Source organism: Haemaphysalis longicornis, unplaced genomic scaffold, assembly GCF_048455015.1.
Source record: "Haemaphysalis longicornis isolate Haplotype H1 unplaced genomic scaffold, Haemaphysalis longicornis Haplotype H1 scaffold_1, whole genome shotgun sequence".
Lineage (NCBI taxonomy): Eukaryota > Metazoa > Arthropoda > Arachnida > Ixodida > Ixodidae > Haemaphysalis > Haemaphysalis longicornis.
Window position 1 is genome coordinate 402,697,688 of NW_027526203.1, and position 14,714 is coordinate 402,712,401.

Genomic DNA, 14,714 nt, shown 5'->3' on the forward strand with positions numbered 1-14,714 from the left:
CTGATAATTGCTCAGCGATATCACTTAAAGGGCCTGAACCCACAGACTGCTGTGCTGCCTGTTGCGGCGCTTGCCTGTCACTCTTCTTCTTGGTCTCTCTTCTCGCTCTTCTTTGTGTCCGTGCGTTAAAATTAAGAAAAAAAGCCGGTTGTGATCGCGCATGCCCCCGGCCAAAGGTTTTGTAAACACGTACAAAATGCGGTGTCTTAAGGCGCTAGTAAAGATGGTTGTGGTTCGTTTCCCCGAAGTCCGGTGTCGATCAGGAACCCAATCGCCCGGGCTCCGGTTGATTTGGCAGGAGGCTGGCAGGGTGATGGTGTTAAAGTTCTCGGAGATGGCGGTCGAATTGACAAACTCGAGGCGTTGGGGTTGATTAAGTGAAACGGAAGTTTATATACAGCTATTTACAGTAAGATAACTGGGTACATGAGTAACAAAAAGAAAAAACTTCAACCTGCAGCTAGACGCTAGCTCCGAGTGCGCACAAATCACTCGAGCTCCTCAACTTCGTCTAACTCTCCTATTCTCGGAGCGTACACAAACCGCTCGAGAAACCACGGCCGAGACTCTGTCTCGCCGCAAGATCCGCCTAGTTGCCCGGTACGGCGCTGCACCCTAAACCTCCGACGCGATCTTAACCTCGACTAGGGGGCTCACAAATCCCAACCTAGCTTTAACGGTCGAGACTCCTTGTCCCGCCGGAACTGCCCAGCTCAGCGCTCAGAGAAGAACGATTTCTAACGGCGAAGTTCGGCCTTATAACACCTCGAGATCACACTCTCTCGGGAACGCCCCTGTGGCGTTCGTACACGCGTAGGGGAGTGCCCAAACTCACGTAGACAGCTGTCACTCAGCACGCCACGGAATATTCAATGAGGCGCCGCCACCTTTGGGTCAACGGCACGCTCGCAGACGAGCAGGTGCGCGCGACCCCGCGGGGTGAGAGCGAAAGGCGGCGACAGTGCACTGTGCCGGCCGGGGCGCGTTAACAATGCGCGGCGCGCGCTTCGACGGAGGTAATCCCACCACCTCCGCGCGTCACGCAGACGGTTCCCGGAACCCGGCGGCGCGTCTGCTTTCTCAATGGGGGATTATCCCTGTGGTATGCGGTGGGCCAGACAATCCGCCACCCGTGCGCGCCGTGACGAATTGGCGACGGCTGTGGCGTAGAGTCCACCGTGCTGGGCCCCCAGACAGAGTGGCGGGTTCTCACGCGCGGCCCGGGCGCCTGGCCGCTGATCTCATAAGTGGACCTTACAGTGCTGAAACACAGATAAAACCTATTCCTGGCGGACCGCGTACGAGCGCGGCAGAAACAACAGATCACCCCCGTCCAGCTTCTCATGCGAGTACCGTATGGTGTTGCCTCATTTATATCTGTGATTGGATCTGCGTGCAGCCGCACACACCGGTGGGCTTTATAGCCTAGCGATGCCAGTTTTACCACAGTAGTGAGCCGCGCGGCCCTGTTTAGGTGTGTAAAGAATTAAAGGCGCATAGCTTGGCTGTGATGAGAGGCTACGTGAATGCCACTGGTGCGTTTTCTGCTCATCACAACTCGTCGTTAAGACAGTCCGTGTTGAGGCATGACTGGTGCGCTAGATTACGTAGGTGCGTCAAACAGATGTACAGTCACGGACAAATGAAGTACGAACACGAAAATATGAACCGGAACATGTAAAATTGAAAAATACTGTTCGTTGAGGTCCAATAATGACGCGCTATTGGTATATTTGAGAAGTTACACTTCCCAACTTAGTTTTTGTAACGAAGCTTTGCGTCAGTCTGACTTGCACGGAAAGAAATCACGCCGTTTGTGTGTTCCGCTTCATATTTTCGTGTTGACGCTTCATTTGTCCATGACTGTACATCACAGCTGCAGTGTGACTGTACGGGAAAACACGGTGCACTATGGGAGTGTCAGAAAATTAAAAGTAGCTCCACGCGACATGTTGGCTTCCAGATGCTGGTCTATATGATACACCCTGCAATCCCGTCGAAGGTCATTATTGCACACTTGTAAAGCGTCTACCCTTTGCGAGTACAGTCATGGCAGAAATAATCCGTTCCGACACACGCAAATTAAGGCGGAAACAGCGGCAGCGGTAATGGGATAGCGACCCGTGACTACCGTGACTGCGATGGGAGTCTCCCAGTGGCGTTCCCTTACAGGCCGCGCCCATCGCGTGTGGGGCAAACCAACCAACGCACCTTCGCCCATCCGTAACCGAGACAGGAAGGTTGCGCAGGGGAAAGCCACACACTCGGCGTCACAAAGTTCGTGGCTTGTGATTTGGGACTGCGGAAGAATGCGGCCAGGTTAATTTACTCAAATGTCATGTGATTGCTCTACGCTAGATGATCTTACGGTGGAAATCAGCAAGTAGGCGAACTCGCAGCGGCATAACGATATACGAGTCGGGGACCGCTCTTCCAGGGCACTGTGAGCGCACTTTTAACGATAATATCGACAACTTCACTGCCTCGTATTTCTCGAACATTTACTAAGCCGCTCCAGCTCTCGTAGCAGCGAAACGACGAGAGAAAGTCTTGCGAGCACGAGAGAGAGAGAGAGAGAGAGAGAGAGAGAGAGAGAGAGAGAGAGAGAGAGAGAGAGAGAGAGAGAGAGAGAGAGAGAGAGAGAGAGAGAGAGAGAGAGAGAGAGAGAAAAGCCCACCTAGGAGAAATAAAAGAAAGCGAGGGAAGTGGCTGCGGTAGTGGCTTTGGCAAAGACAGCAAGCTACAAATCTCGCTCCGCGTTCTTCGTATCTGCCGGGAGGCGCGACAGCTAGCACATTTCTAAAGGGCCACATGCACTATTCACACAGCCATTATCGCAGAAGACAAGAAACCAGACCCGCACAGACATGCCCACCGCCATGAACAACTCGGATCGGCCGCCTGCTATCAGCGAGGGAGAGCGCGATCACACGCCACTACTCCCATCCCAGACCGGCGTTTAGTGGCGCTCCTTTACTGCCGCCTCCACGCAGCCATACTGTCGCCGCCTGCGCACCCTTTCGCATTTATCGCCAGAACGCCCCAGATCTAAAAGCCAGCCAAGACGGATATCGACGAGCGAGCAATGAAAAGTGGCCTTACATGCTTTACACACGGAACCTGTGCAACAACTTTTTAACGCCCCCGCCCCATTTTCTTTCTTGGCTGCCGCTCCCGGGATCGGAGCCATTGTCTCCAGACAGACCTGAGTGCTTTTCATGACGAGTGGGTGCAAAGAGTCAGCGAAGACGTTTTTCCTCGTTTCTCCCTCTCTCTTTCTTTTTCATGCCAGTATGCGCCTCCGAGAGTGGTGCAACATAGAAAAACAGCGATAAAAACGATACGACAGGACGAAAAGACACGCTCGTTTTTAGCGCTGTTTTTCTAAGTAGCATCATGCACCAACTAGCCCACCTCAGTTCGCTTGTTCAGTGGTGCAACGCTCAGTTTCTGCACCGTGTGTGGAAGCCTCCTGGATGGAAAACAACGCGAAGTGCGGCGGCACTCCATGGAAATTAAGGGAATCCAGAGCAGAGCAGGGAGAGGGAGAAACTGTAGCCAGTACAAGCAGAAGCACAACGGCTCCGCATGGCCCGAAGTGGACTGCAGATTGCGCACATAGCTCGGTTAGTATCGCACACTGCTTACGAAATCTAGAACGCCAGTCGCTTGACGCTCTCCCTTGAATACATATTCATTTAATGCGAAGCATTCTTCGACTACTTCACCTAAACTTTGCGGAATTTGGCTGACTAGCCTCTGACGCAAAGCCAACCAACGGGGTAGCTGGATACTACGATTTTAAGTATCAAAAGTATACAGTTATCAGCTACCTGAAGGGGAAAGTAGACGCACGAAATGAAAATATAACCACAACTTAGGGGGCCCTAACCGAATGGAGAGAATTCAGAAACAAACGACCACACGCATACACACTTACATAAACAGGACACAGGTCTACAACACATCATGAATTAAAAAAAAGACAGCGTGTTGTAGTCTACGTCGGTGTTGTGTAAGAGTTTGTATACATACTATAACAGAACACAGTACAGTGAACTAAATTATTCCCGTGTTTAGAGCTACTTTCTGATTCCCCTTAAACTGAACATATCCGAGTTCAACGTCATGCTAGTTTTTCTCTTAATTGTGACAAAACTAATTTCGATCGGTTAAGTGGCCACTTAACCGATCGAAATTAGTTTTGTTCGGAAGTTTGCATTAACCGGTTAACGCGAACTTCCGCTTTTCTCTGCTTTTCATTCGGGTCACCCGCGTGGACGTCGTAAAAAATTCTGGTTAACAACGCGCGAAAAGGCCCAAGAGGAGTTCCCGAATAATTTTCTCCCGCCGTTCTTCTTTTCTTCTATACCTGTGCGAAGCTGTGTAGCGCCACAGCTTGGCCGTGCCGGCATCTGGCGCAGCCGGCCTCACGTTTACGCAGAGTCTCAGTGGAAGCCGGCTATTGTCTGTTCATGATAGAACAGCTGCCACTCAACCCTTACTGGACGCCACGCGCCCGCAGCCTCGACAGGCGCACAAACCGAAGTTTATGAATGCACGAGGAGCGATATACGTCTCGCGTTGGCGAGCCGACATTCATAGTCCCTATAAAGCGTTGAAAATGGACTGCGACGAAGCCGGCCAGTCTCCCTGATTTTGCTGCGAGTGTGCAGCCCGCATTTGGTGGAACAATAGGAACCGATTTGAACTTGCGACCCCCAAGTCGCTGCCGCTCGCTTTTCCGAAGCGCACATACGTGCAAACAAATAAAGTCGCAGTCGACGGAGATCCGCAGGCAAAAAAATAAAAGAAAATAAAACCATTTGCGATGGACTTGCGTCAGCCCCAAGGTAGCAAACTTTTGGCCGGAAAGAGGTCACGAATGGCAGCTAAAATCTAAGGCCCGATTAAGCGCCCGATGCACCTCACAATGTGTCTCATGCATATGAAATGGACCCCGCTGGGGAAATACAGCTTTCGTTCCGCGCCATGTAATCGAATGATTAAATAGCGCGCGTCGGGAAGCTGCGCGCGGCCGCGCCGCTACTTTGGGTCTATTACGAAGTCTACAGCGTCAACAGAGGGGCGGGATAAACGAGGGCGGGCTAGGGCCGCAACGACATCGAAATCGGGGTAACGCACTGCCGGACACGGGGCAAAGCCAGAGGGGCGGCATGCAGACCAGCCTGTCAGGCGAGATAATTGCAATCGAACGAGCACTGCGGCGGAGTACTGTTGCCTCCCATATCATAATTTGCCGCGCTGTGAAACACCTGCAAAATTCGGAGCCCTTCAAGATGAGTAATATTGTTCACGTCCTCCAGTCTACTGAAAGCTAACATTGGAGTGTGTAGCCCGCTGTGCGGGACAGAGACATTTGGTTTTCTTCCGGAATGATTCTGCTTTTAGGTTGCTCAGGCACCTATTCTCACTTTTTAAATTCCAGTCCGTCGCAAGAAGGACCTTTCCAAGAGCTTCAAATCACTCTCGAACGTGCGCACAAGCAAGCTCGCTTAAACGTCTGCGTGTTGACAAGCAATCCTAAATAAACAAACGCCTTACCGAGCAGAAAGGTTAGAGTGCACGCCATAGCATACTATTGCCAATGTCCATGACCTCTGGCCATCGACAACAAAAACACTAGAAGAAAAAAAAAACTGACTGGTGATTACGCAGGACATTTGGATATTTATGTAGATCTCCAGGTGTGAGGAGCAGCCTACTCCACGAAACAGTTTCTTATAATGAAATGATTTCAACGTCCCCCCCTCGTGGCCCGTATGTGGACGTTGCCCGTATAAGAAAAATGAATCCGGAACGACCACCAAAACTTCAAAAAACAATGATCATTATAGATAATCCCGGGCATACTCCCACACTCCCTCCCGCCAACCAGGTGCGCAGTTCCACTGCAGCACGACAGGCTTTTCTAAGAGAAGCACTTTATGGCTACTTCATCAACTTTGCGCATCTGCTGGTTCGAGGTGAGTCTTCCGTTAAGTACAGATGATTGACGCACTTTGTGGGCTTTTCCGGATGGAAACAGGCTGTTTTACACAACTGCCAAGCTAGAACAGAAGAACAAAGCATACAATTCCACTCCGCGACGTCAGAGGGACGCCGCTTGCGGTTTGGTCGGCTTAGCGCTACCTATTAATACTCGGTCCAAGTGTACAATATATACGATGGAGCGGTAGTAGCAAGCCCGGGCTAGGTAAGATGTTTCCAGAAGCTCGTTAAGCCGTCCATTACCACCAACTTGGTCCATCTCTTAATGGGAAACTCGCTTCGCCTCGTGGTCGAGGAACCGAAGTTCCCAGAGCGAGCTGCACTCTACAGACCATTCAGCACAAAGATGCTTTTCGCGGCGCCCGTAAATTCGGTTGAGACATGTGTGTCTCCACAGGGGACGGCTGGCCGCGGGAGTGTGCAATGCAGAGCGTGGTAGCGCTCGCGAGGCACACGCTTTCTTTCAAAGTAGCAGGCCCCGTCGGCGGAAGCGGGGCGACGTACCACACATCCTGTAAAGGGTGCACCACTGCACAAGGAGTGTTATAGGGGTGAAGCTAACGCTAGCATTATTGCGAAGCCTACTTCCACTACTCACACTGGTGGCAGTACTCCCGCTACAGCATTTCTTTCCTGTAAATATACAGGAATCCTTATTCGTAAATGCGTGTGAGGTAATAGCGAGTAACTCTCCAAAGCTAAAGATACTTTACATTTGAAGGCAACAATACCGGATAGAGTCCGCATGTATTTTCTTTTTTTTCTTTTAGGGTCACGTTGGCCACGCCAGCCGCACTGCTATGGCGCGTGACAGCAGTTTTCTCGGTTCTTTTCGATTCAAGTTTTAACCTAGACGCAGTGAGCTTTTAGTTTGTTCTTGTAACAAATAATCTAATATCTATTTTTAATTAAACGAACAGTGCTAGCGTCGGTATTGCCCTGGTGGTTTGCCTAAAACGTTCTAAAAGAGTAATTTGCCTAGATAATGTGAACATGTACGAACCATGCCACCTGTTCTAGTAGTTTAAAAACTCGCTTTCGTCCACGTACGTGCGATAGGAGGCAGGAAGGCTAGTCAGCCAGACGTTTGAAATCAGGACTATGAGGCAAAGGGTGCGTTGATTTAAAAAATCGCGCTAGACAGGATGCGAGAACCAGCCCAGAGGTGCCATGTGTGAATCAAAAAGTGTGTTGGTTGGAAAACGTACCCGACGTTCGAAGCTAGAGCGCGCGCGTAATTCACTTGTTTGCGCACGGGAAGAGCCGCTCAACTGGTTGATTCTAAGGCAAGCCCCCCTTCGGCATACAAATGAATTTTCGCTGCTCGTCGTTCCTCGAACAGGATAGGACCACCCGCTGCGTATGCAAAGCAGTGCCGAGTGGTAATGGAGATGTGCCATTTTTCTTTTCGACATTGCGAAGCCTGGCTGTACGCAGACGAGCAGACATAGCCACGCAATATCGTCCAGTCGTTCTCATTATTTTGACTGAGCTGGCGAACTCCGGGAATCGTACGTAGAGCGGCATAAAGTGCTACCTGACCTCGGTTATAGAACGTGGGGCCCTCCTAGAGGCCGCATGCACAACGGACAGAGGTTGCTGCATTTGCAGCAGCAATGTATGTACAACTAAATAATGCCCGCAAGTTGTTCGACTGCCTATCATCCGCCGCCTGGGGTGCCGGGAGCCGATATACGGGCTGACATGGCGGGGCCACTATTTACGATAAGGCGAAAAGAATACCGTTGTAAAGGGTTCATTGCTCCCTTCTTGCTGTTCTTTCTCTGCGAACTTATTGGCTGTCTTCAACAACTATAGTAGAAACCTTTGACGTTGCCCTTTTGAACGAGAAAACACAATATTGTCACGATGAGGAGTACAGGAAGAGGACGAAGCGGTGTGTGGCTTGGCTCAGTGCTGTGATGGCCGGCATCTTGTAATAGATGGCTTCACCTCATCTGCATGGTTCGCCTCATTTGTCGTGCCGCCGCGTAACAATATTATCGCCTACATATGCTACGATGTGAATACTTATGCCTTCTTTTTCTACAAAGCTGCAGCTTGGCTCTTGATAAATGCGATGCGGCTGTTAATATGTCGGGCAGGGCCGCGGTGATCCTCACGTTCCTCGAATTTCCGGAAAAATCGCTGTGACGAACACTACGAAGTGCATTCGTCGGTCCCTAATGCTATAATCGCTCTTCAGATTTCACTATCGCTCAAGATGGGCGAATTCTAGAACCTTTGATCTTTTTCACTTAAACATCAAACAGGAAGTTGTGACGGTTTTGCCATTCAGCGTCGAGCCAGTAGTTCGTTCGGAAATTACGGGAAACGTTAGCAGCCCCCTTTCGTGACTGCTTCAGCTAGATTCTGTGTTCGATGCTTCATAAATTGCTATAGGAATGGTCACGGCGATAAAATGCTAACAATGACGACTATCAGGCGTTAATATCACAAGTAATGGTGCGAGTACGAGCTTCCAAAAACGAAAAGTAGCAAGGCCTCCATTCCCAGTCTTTTCTACTACTAACTCGGTCGGGTCACTTTTCTCGATCATAAGCTCAAGTTCGATACAAGCACAGCCACTGCATGAAAATACTCTTTGGCCAGCTTACAATATCCCCAGGGCGATCTTTCCTGGCAATGTATTCCTGGCAATGGATCGAGTAAGAAAACATATGGTTCCAATCCGGCATTATTGTACTCCATTACACTTGTCCCTTAGTGGCGCAAACAAAAAAAGTTGCCACCTGCTTCTAATCATGGTTCAAACCAATGCATCATAACGCGTGACCCGAATTCAGACGCACGCACCACTCGTCCTTTACATTTACGGTGGCCACTGCACGCTTTGTACGAACGAGTAGCGTCCGAAACCACGTTCCTTCTCGTTCGTTTATCAGCAAAAAAAAGCTAATTACAGCTCTTGCTGCACTTTCCTTAACCGACTTAGAGGGCTCGGAGGTTTTGCATGTGGCGCCAGAACACAGCTTGGAAAAAAAAAGGCACAGCGGCTAATGCCATTGGACAGTCTTTTACCCCGCACTGCATCCATTTAATTAAAGGCAGAGAGCACAAAGAGCCGCCACAAGCCACTCCTCGCGGTTCTTTCGTTGAGTGCAGCGCGGGCATCGCACACGTGATCCGCTTTGCTGTGAATCGGTAATGGTATTTTTTTTCTCCCGTTCTGCTCGGGTTTGGGCAGCTCGGGTAAACGTCCAGCCTGAATAATGGGCTTGGGCGCGGTTTTCGGTTTAGGCAACGGTGGTTCGGCACGTTGCTTAGTACATTAACCGGGCATCAGGGCCCGGCGGTTCGGAGCAGGTTCGCGTTATCCCGCCGGACTCAACCAACGAGGCGCTCTGAAAAGTTGTGCCGCAGCCGAGGCGCTTTTGAAAGAGACGAAAAGAGCGGGAGAAAATGCAAGGACTTCGGCAGGCTCGAAGCAGGCTGTACGTACCTTCGGAGCAGCCTGAGCCTCTTCCCCTGCAACGGAAGGGATGGCCACTTCGTAGTTGGCCAGGCTGCTGAGCAATGTCGCCACCCTTGGACGGTCGGGCATTTCCTCCTGCGCAAACAAGGCCCCGCAAACCACATCACACACTTGAGCACAGCCTCTGGAAAATGACGCGGTCACCAACTGGCCGCTAGGTCTACGCCGGGGCTTTTCCGCAGGGATTAATAACGCCGTGGAAGATTTCTACGGGAGAAATTTTCATAGCCATCCGGCGAGGGCAAGTGACGGCTGCTGTCCGGATCCAAAAATGTGCAAGATCGAGTTTCAGGCACCAAAACTCGGCTAAGAGGCGAGCCGTCCACAGTTAAGCTCCACGTGTTAATTTAAACCACCGGGGTTTTATTTTAACGGGCGCCGAGCTCTCGGCGCGTAGGCACTTTATTTTTGCTCCTGTAGAAAAACGGCTGGCGCCGGGAGAAATCGATCTCGCGGCAATGCTTACACTGATTCACCACGGCGGATTTTTAGCCAATACAGACGGCGGGCGGAGGAAGTATTTCGTGGTTGATACGAATCCTGGTTTAGCTATCACTAATAACAAAAGAGGGGGAAAAAGGCAACAGCTTATATCATAACTCAATGAATATTTGAGCTATGCATGGTATTTGCAAATAGAGTAGGATAAAATCGCGCTTCAACCACTATTACTGAGGTTGAATATTCAGTTGAGGGCCGTTTTTAATGTCAAGGTGCCGTAGTCGAGCCCAGCACAAACATGTTTCGATCGCAGAAATGTTTGGTGCCACGCAGTGTTCAACTTTCTGAACATTTTCTTTGTGTTTCCCCGGTCATGCCGAATAATCTGTATAAGGCGCCTCCATTATCACTTTCCGTACATACAACACTGTCCTTCACGATTTTTTTTGTTGGCGGCTGCAATGGCTGTACTTAACAGTAAGTTTGCAGCACGCACGCCGTATATTACTGTTATATTACGCTGAATGTCCCAGAGCAGAAAAAAAATCGCCAAATTCTATATGTGGTCGACGCTCGTTAACGCGAACTTGGGTACGACGAATTTTGTGGTTAAAGGGGCCCTGAAAGGTGTTTTGAGCACACTAAAAGGACTAGCGCAATCTTTAGGTTCGGTGGTCAACGTCAGCTGTGCCAAGTATAACATTTTTACGTCCAGCGGAAGAAAGAGAGAGAAAGAACTTTATTTCTGGTCAGATTAAGACCTATGCGTCGTACGGCTCACACTTTCGTTTCAAAGTTTGTTACCGCGTTCCCACCCTTTCCTGTATGTTTTTGGGCTCCGCCATCTTCTTATGCGTACATCATCAATTCCCCCATGCGCGTCACGAGGCAGAAATCTTGCAATTGCACGGCTTTTTCTCACTTCCGGCGAAGAGAAGCGTCGTGTGCTTAACTTCGACGGGTCGCGGCGGTTAATTAGCGATTCCTGCAGCAAGCGTAACAATATCGTGTTCGCCCATATTTATCTTTTTTACTCTATTACCACGCTTCTAATTAAGGCGCGTTGGCTAGGCCGACATGACGACGACACGACAGCGACGTCGACTTCCGAGTTCGCAGAGCGCCTTGTCACACGATGCCGACGGCGACACGAACACTTCGGCCGATCAAAAGTCCGTGTGGTGCAATGTTACTAGAATAGCTTGTTGGCGTGGTGTGACTGGCTCGCTGATCGAAGATGCCGACAATGCCGATCGGCCGAACAGTCGTCGAGAAGCGAAAACTGCATGCGCCCCGACAACATTCGTGTTGTAATGAATGCAGCTCTGTTCTGTTAGTTATTAAAGTGTAATAAACATAGTAAGGTCCACGAAGTTCATACAACTCAACACTAGCTTTAATGTAACCTGTATTTCGGCTTACAACGCTTCGGCCATTCGCAGTGGCAACAATTCGTTTCCCGGAGTTACAAACTGCATATAGGGACTGTTGCTTCCATCACGCTTCATCGGAAGAACAGAGTGAAGTGGAGTCAACCGCAGCAAGCGCTGAACTGAACGCGCGCAGCGCGCTACCCGATTTACATTCAAGGTTGAAGGAGAGGAGACGAGAGGAGGAGAGATGCACAAGCGCCGAGCATGCGCCGCGAAAGCAGAAGCGAGAACGCGGGAGAAGCGAAAGCGAAGTGAACGCAGCTGGTACGAGAGAAGTGGCGGGAGTATCACGCAGCTGTGGGAGAGAGGGAAGGAGGAGAGGTGCGCGTGCGCAGTGTGAGTGCGGACGCCGACACGGGACATGCCCAGACTATAAGATGCTCCGCATCTAAAAATATAAGCTCAGTTAATAGCAGAAGAGGAGTTACGAGTTACGGAAGGTTTATTAGGTAATAAGGACTCAATATCAACCGAAGGTTTTGGCGGAAAGCGTAAAACAAAAGCGCGGCGAGCTATATTCCCGCAGGGCGAAATCGCGGCCGAAGCGGAAACGGTGCTGGTCTCTGTATATCAGCTATGAAGTACAGTATACAGGTTATTTCCATGGCTACACCCGTTTTGCCGTGCCGAAGAGGACTAATGTCTTGCGCTCGCTCATCAAAAGTCGCGGGTTCAAATCCCGGCATATATATATATATAGTGCTGCTTTTTTTTTTCTTTTTCTGCCTTCCAAGTGGCATGGTTTGCGAATCGTACGCGTGAATCCAAAACAAAAATTTTTGGTTGAACTGTGGAACTAACAAATCAAACGTCAATGCATCGTTTAAGTCATAGGCACGATTGGTTCAGTTTTAAACTCATGCTTTGTATATATAGAAAGGTAATTGTACTTTCAGTGGACGAAATACTGATGTGTGCATCTTTCAAAGTTGGTATGTCTTTATATAGAGTAAGCACAGTTTCCTCCCATCCACTTAAACAAGACACAGGGTAGGCTTGGGGAAGGGCGGAGAGGGGGGATATAGGGCTGCGGCCGGCAAGCGAACCATCCACGTAGGTCTTTTGGCAGCACTGAGCACGTGAAAAATGACCGAACAGCCTTTATAGAAAGGAAAGGGGAGGTGCTCCAGGCCATCAGGGGAAAAAGCGAGGGTGAAATACTTGTTTGTGTTATCATCTGCATAGTCGAACAAAGAGGCAGGCGCGCACGGCTACAAAACTCAGACTACTCTTTCGAGACCGCTCCTAATGTCTGTTACGGTGTACTTGTCCAGTAGTTGATAAACACTGAGTCGCGTAGGGGTTTCCCGGAAAGTAAGGACGGGGGGAGGGGGGGGGGGGGAATGGAATGCACAACGCACTCTTAAAAAAGTCCCTCTGCCGTTCCGCGCGCAACCCTTCGCCTGTTTTTTTTTTTTCTTTTTGTCAGTATTTAAATTATAACCGATAGAATAACGGAATAGAATACTACAGCTACCTGTGTATGCGCGTGCGTGGCGTCCCCACAACACGACAAACTTCGACATTGGCGCGAACGAGCGGCCAATTATAGGCAGTATATAAACCGACGTCGGTTCTGAACGCATGTACAGTCGCCAGCAAAAGTTTGCGGGATGTGCAGCGCGCGGCCGAGCGGCTCAAAACTGCATCTCTTCGCCATCTGCAGCCAGCGGGCGCCGGGTCGAGGCTCAAGGAACTGGCGTGCTAGGCGCACTTTGCGCATGCCTGTCCTTTATTTGTTACCGGACATCTCTGATCACTCGCTTGCCCGTGGCATGCTTTCGATATTCGCGGCCGCCGCTGTGGCGCTGCGTGACCACCGCTGTCGTTCTGCTATCACTGGTGCTACAAAATACGTAACCCGCGGCCGCCGTTTGCGCGGCGCGCAACGTTGTCTGAACAAATCTCATCTTTCAGGTGATGTGATGGTCGACGATAAAATTTATTTTACAGGAGCTATTTATGCTACCTTCTGAAGAAAACGGCGCGCGTCGACGGGTTGTATATAAAAAAAAGTCGCGTGGCCAAATACAATCGCGCGACAAAGCAAACTTTCAGGTGAATGATCCAGCTCTCAATCTAACATAGGTATCATGTAAAAAAATTATACTGAAATGGGCTGCGAGGACGACGTTAGCATTACGCCGAATCACATTTACTTGTAGTTAGTTTTAGTGAAGCTGTAAATTATACAGAATTACTATATGCTGTCAATGCATGACAGGTTAAGGAGGAGGTGTGGTTAAGAAAAACGACTATAACTCTTGTTTTGTCGGAGCTATCCCAAAACAAATTACATGATAATTAGCCACTGAGACGACTACAACGTTTCGCGACCGAGTTTCAGCCCGTGTTTGTTTTGTAGAATAGAACGTTAGTCCGTATTACTTCCATTCATCTGAAAAACTAGTAAGTCAGCGCCACTCTTACAAACAACCTCTGCTACTGGTCCCAACGTGTGGAAAACGTCGATTCATCGGTAAAGATGACTTGGCCCCAGTCATCGAAAGCCCAGGGCTCATATGCTCGAGCAAACTCGAACCTCTGCAGGCGCTGTTTATCGGTTAGGTAAGGCTTTTGTGCCGCGACGCAATTCTTCAATCCGGCTTCTCTGAGTCGCCTTCGAATGGTGTCGCAAGATACGTTGAGGCCAAGCTCTTCTTTAATTTCTTGGGCGGTCAAGTAGGGATCGTCCACGGCAGCGGCAACGATCAGATGATCTGCTGCTTCTTCGGTGGCTCTGGGCCGTCCACTGCGGGGGGCGTCAACAATCCTGCCTTCATTTTCTTTGCATGATTTTACTGCACGCGTCACTGCCGACTTAGACGTCCCCGTAAGGCGGCATATTTCCTTTTGGGGCACCCCTTCCAAAAACAGGCGGACAATATGTTTTCTTTGGTCCTCTGGAACGCGGGGTGGCATGGTCCCAGAGCACGCACCAACATCAATTGCGGTAGCCAAAGGGATGAGCGGTGAACGGCAATTCTGGGTCATCTGACAGTTATCGGCGCTTAGGTTAAAAATTGGAATATAATTCGTGCTCAACCAACAGTGCCTGTGGAAGATAAGATTTGTTCAGACAACGTTGCGCGCCGCGCAAGCGGCGGCCGCGGGCTACGTGTTTTGTAGCACCAGTGATAGGAGAACGACGGCGGTGGTCACGCGGCGCCACAGCGGCGGCCGCGAATATCGAAAGCATGCCACGGGCAAGCGAGTGATCAGAGATGTCCGGTAACAAATAAAGGACAGGCATGCGCAAAGCGCGTCTAGCACGCCAGTTCCTTGAGCCTCGACCCGGCGCCCGCTGGCTGCAGATGGCGCAGCGATGCAGT

At 50.1% G+C, this 14,714-nt stretch overlaps 1 protein-coding gene across 5 annotated transcripts in view; it reads right to left on the reverse strand.

The window, feature by feature from the left end:
• Kcc (solute carrier family 12 member kcc) overlaps positions 1–14,714 on the reverse strand; it is a 407,686-nt gene that overhangs the window by 115,939 nt on the left and 277,033 nt on the right. For all 5 annotated transcript variants that reach the window (XM_077686853.1, XM_077686851.1, XM_077686852.1 and 2 more), the window contains one exon: positions 9,476–9,583. In XM_077686853.1, the coding sequence (XP_077542979.1) occupies positions 9,476–9,583 (108 nt within the window). The remainder of the gene's footprint in view (positions 1–9,475; positions 9,584–14,714) is intronic.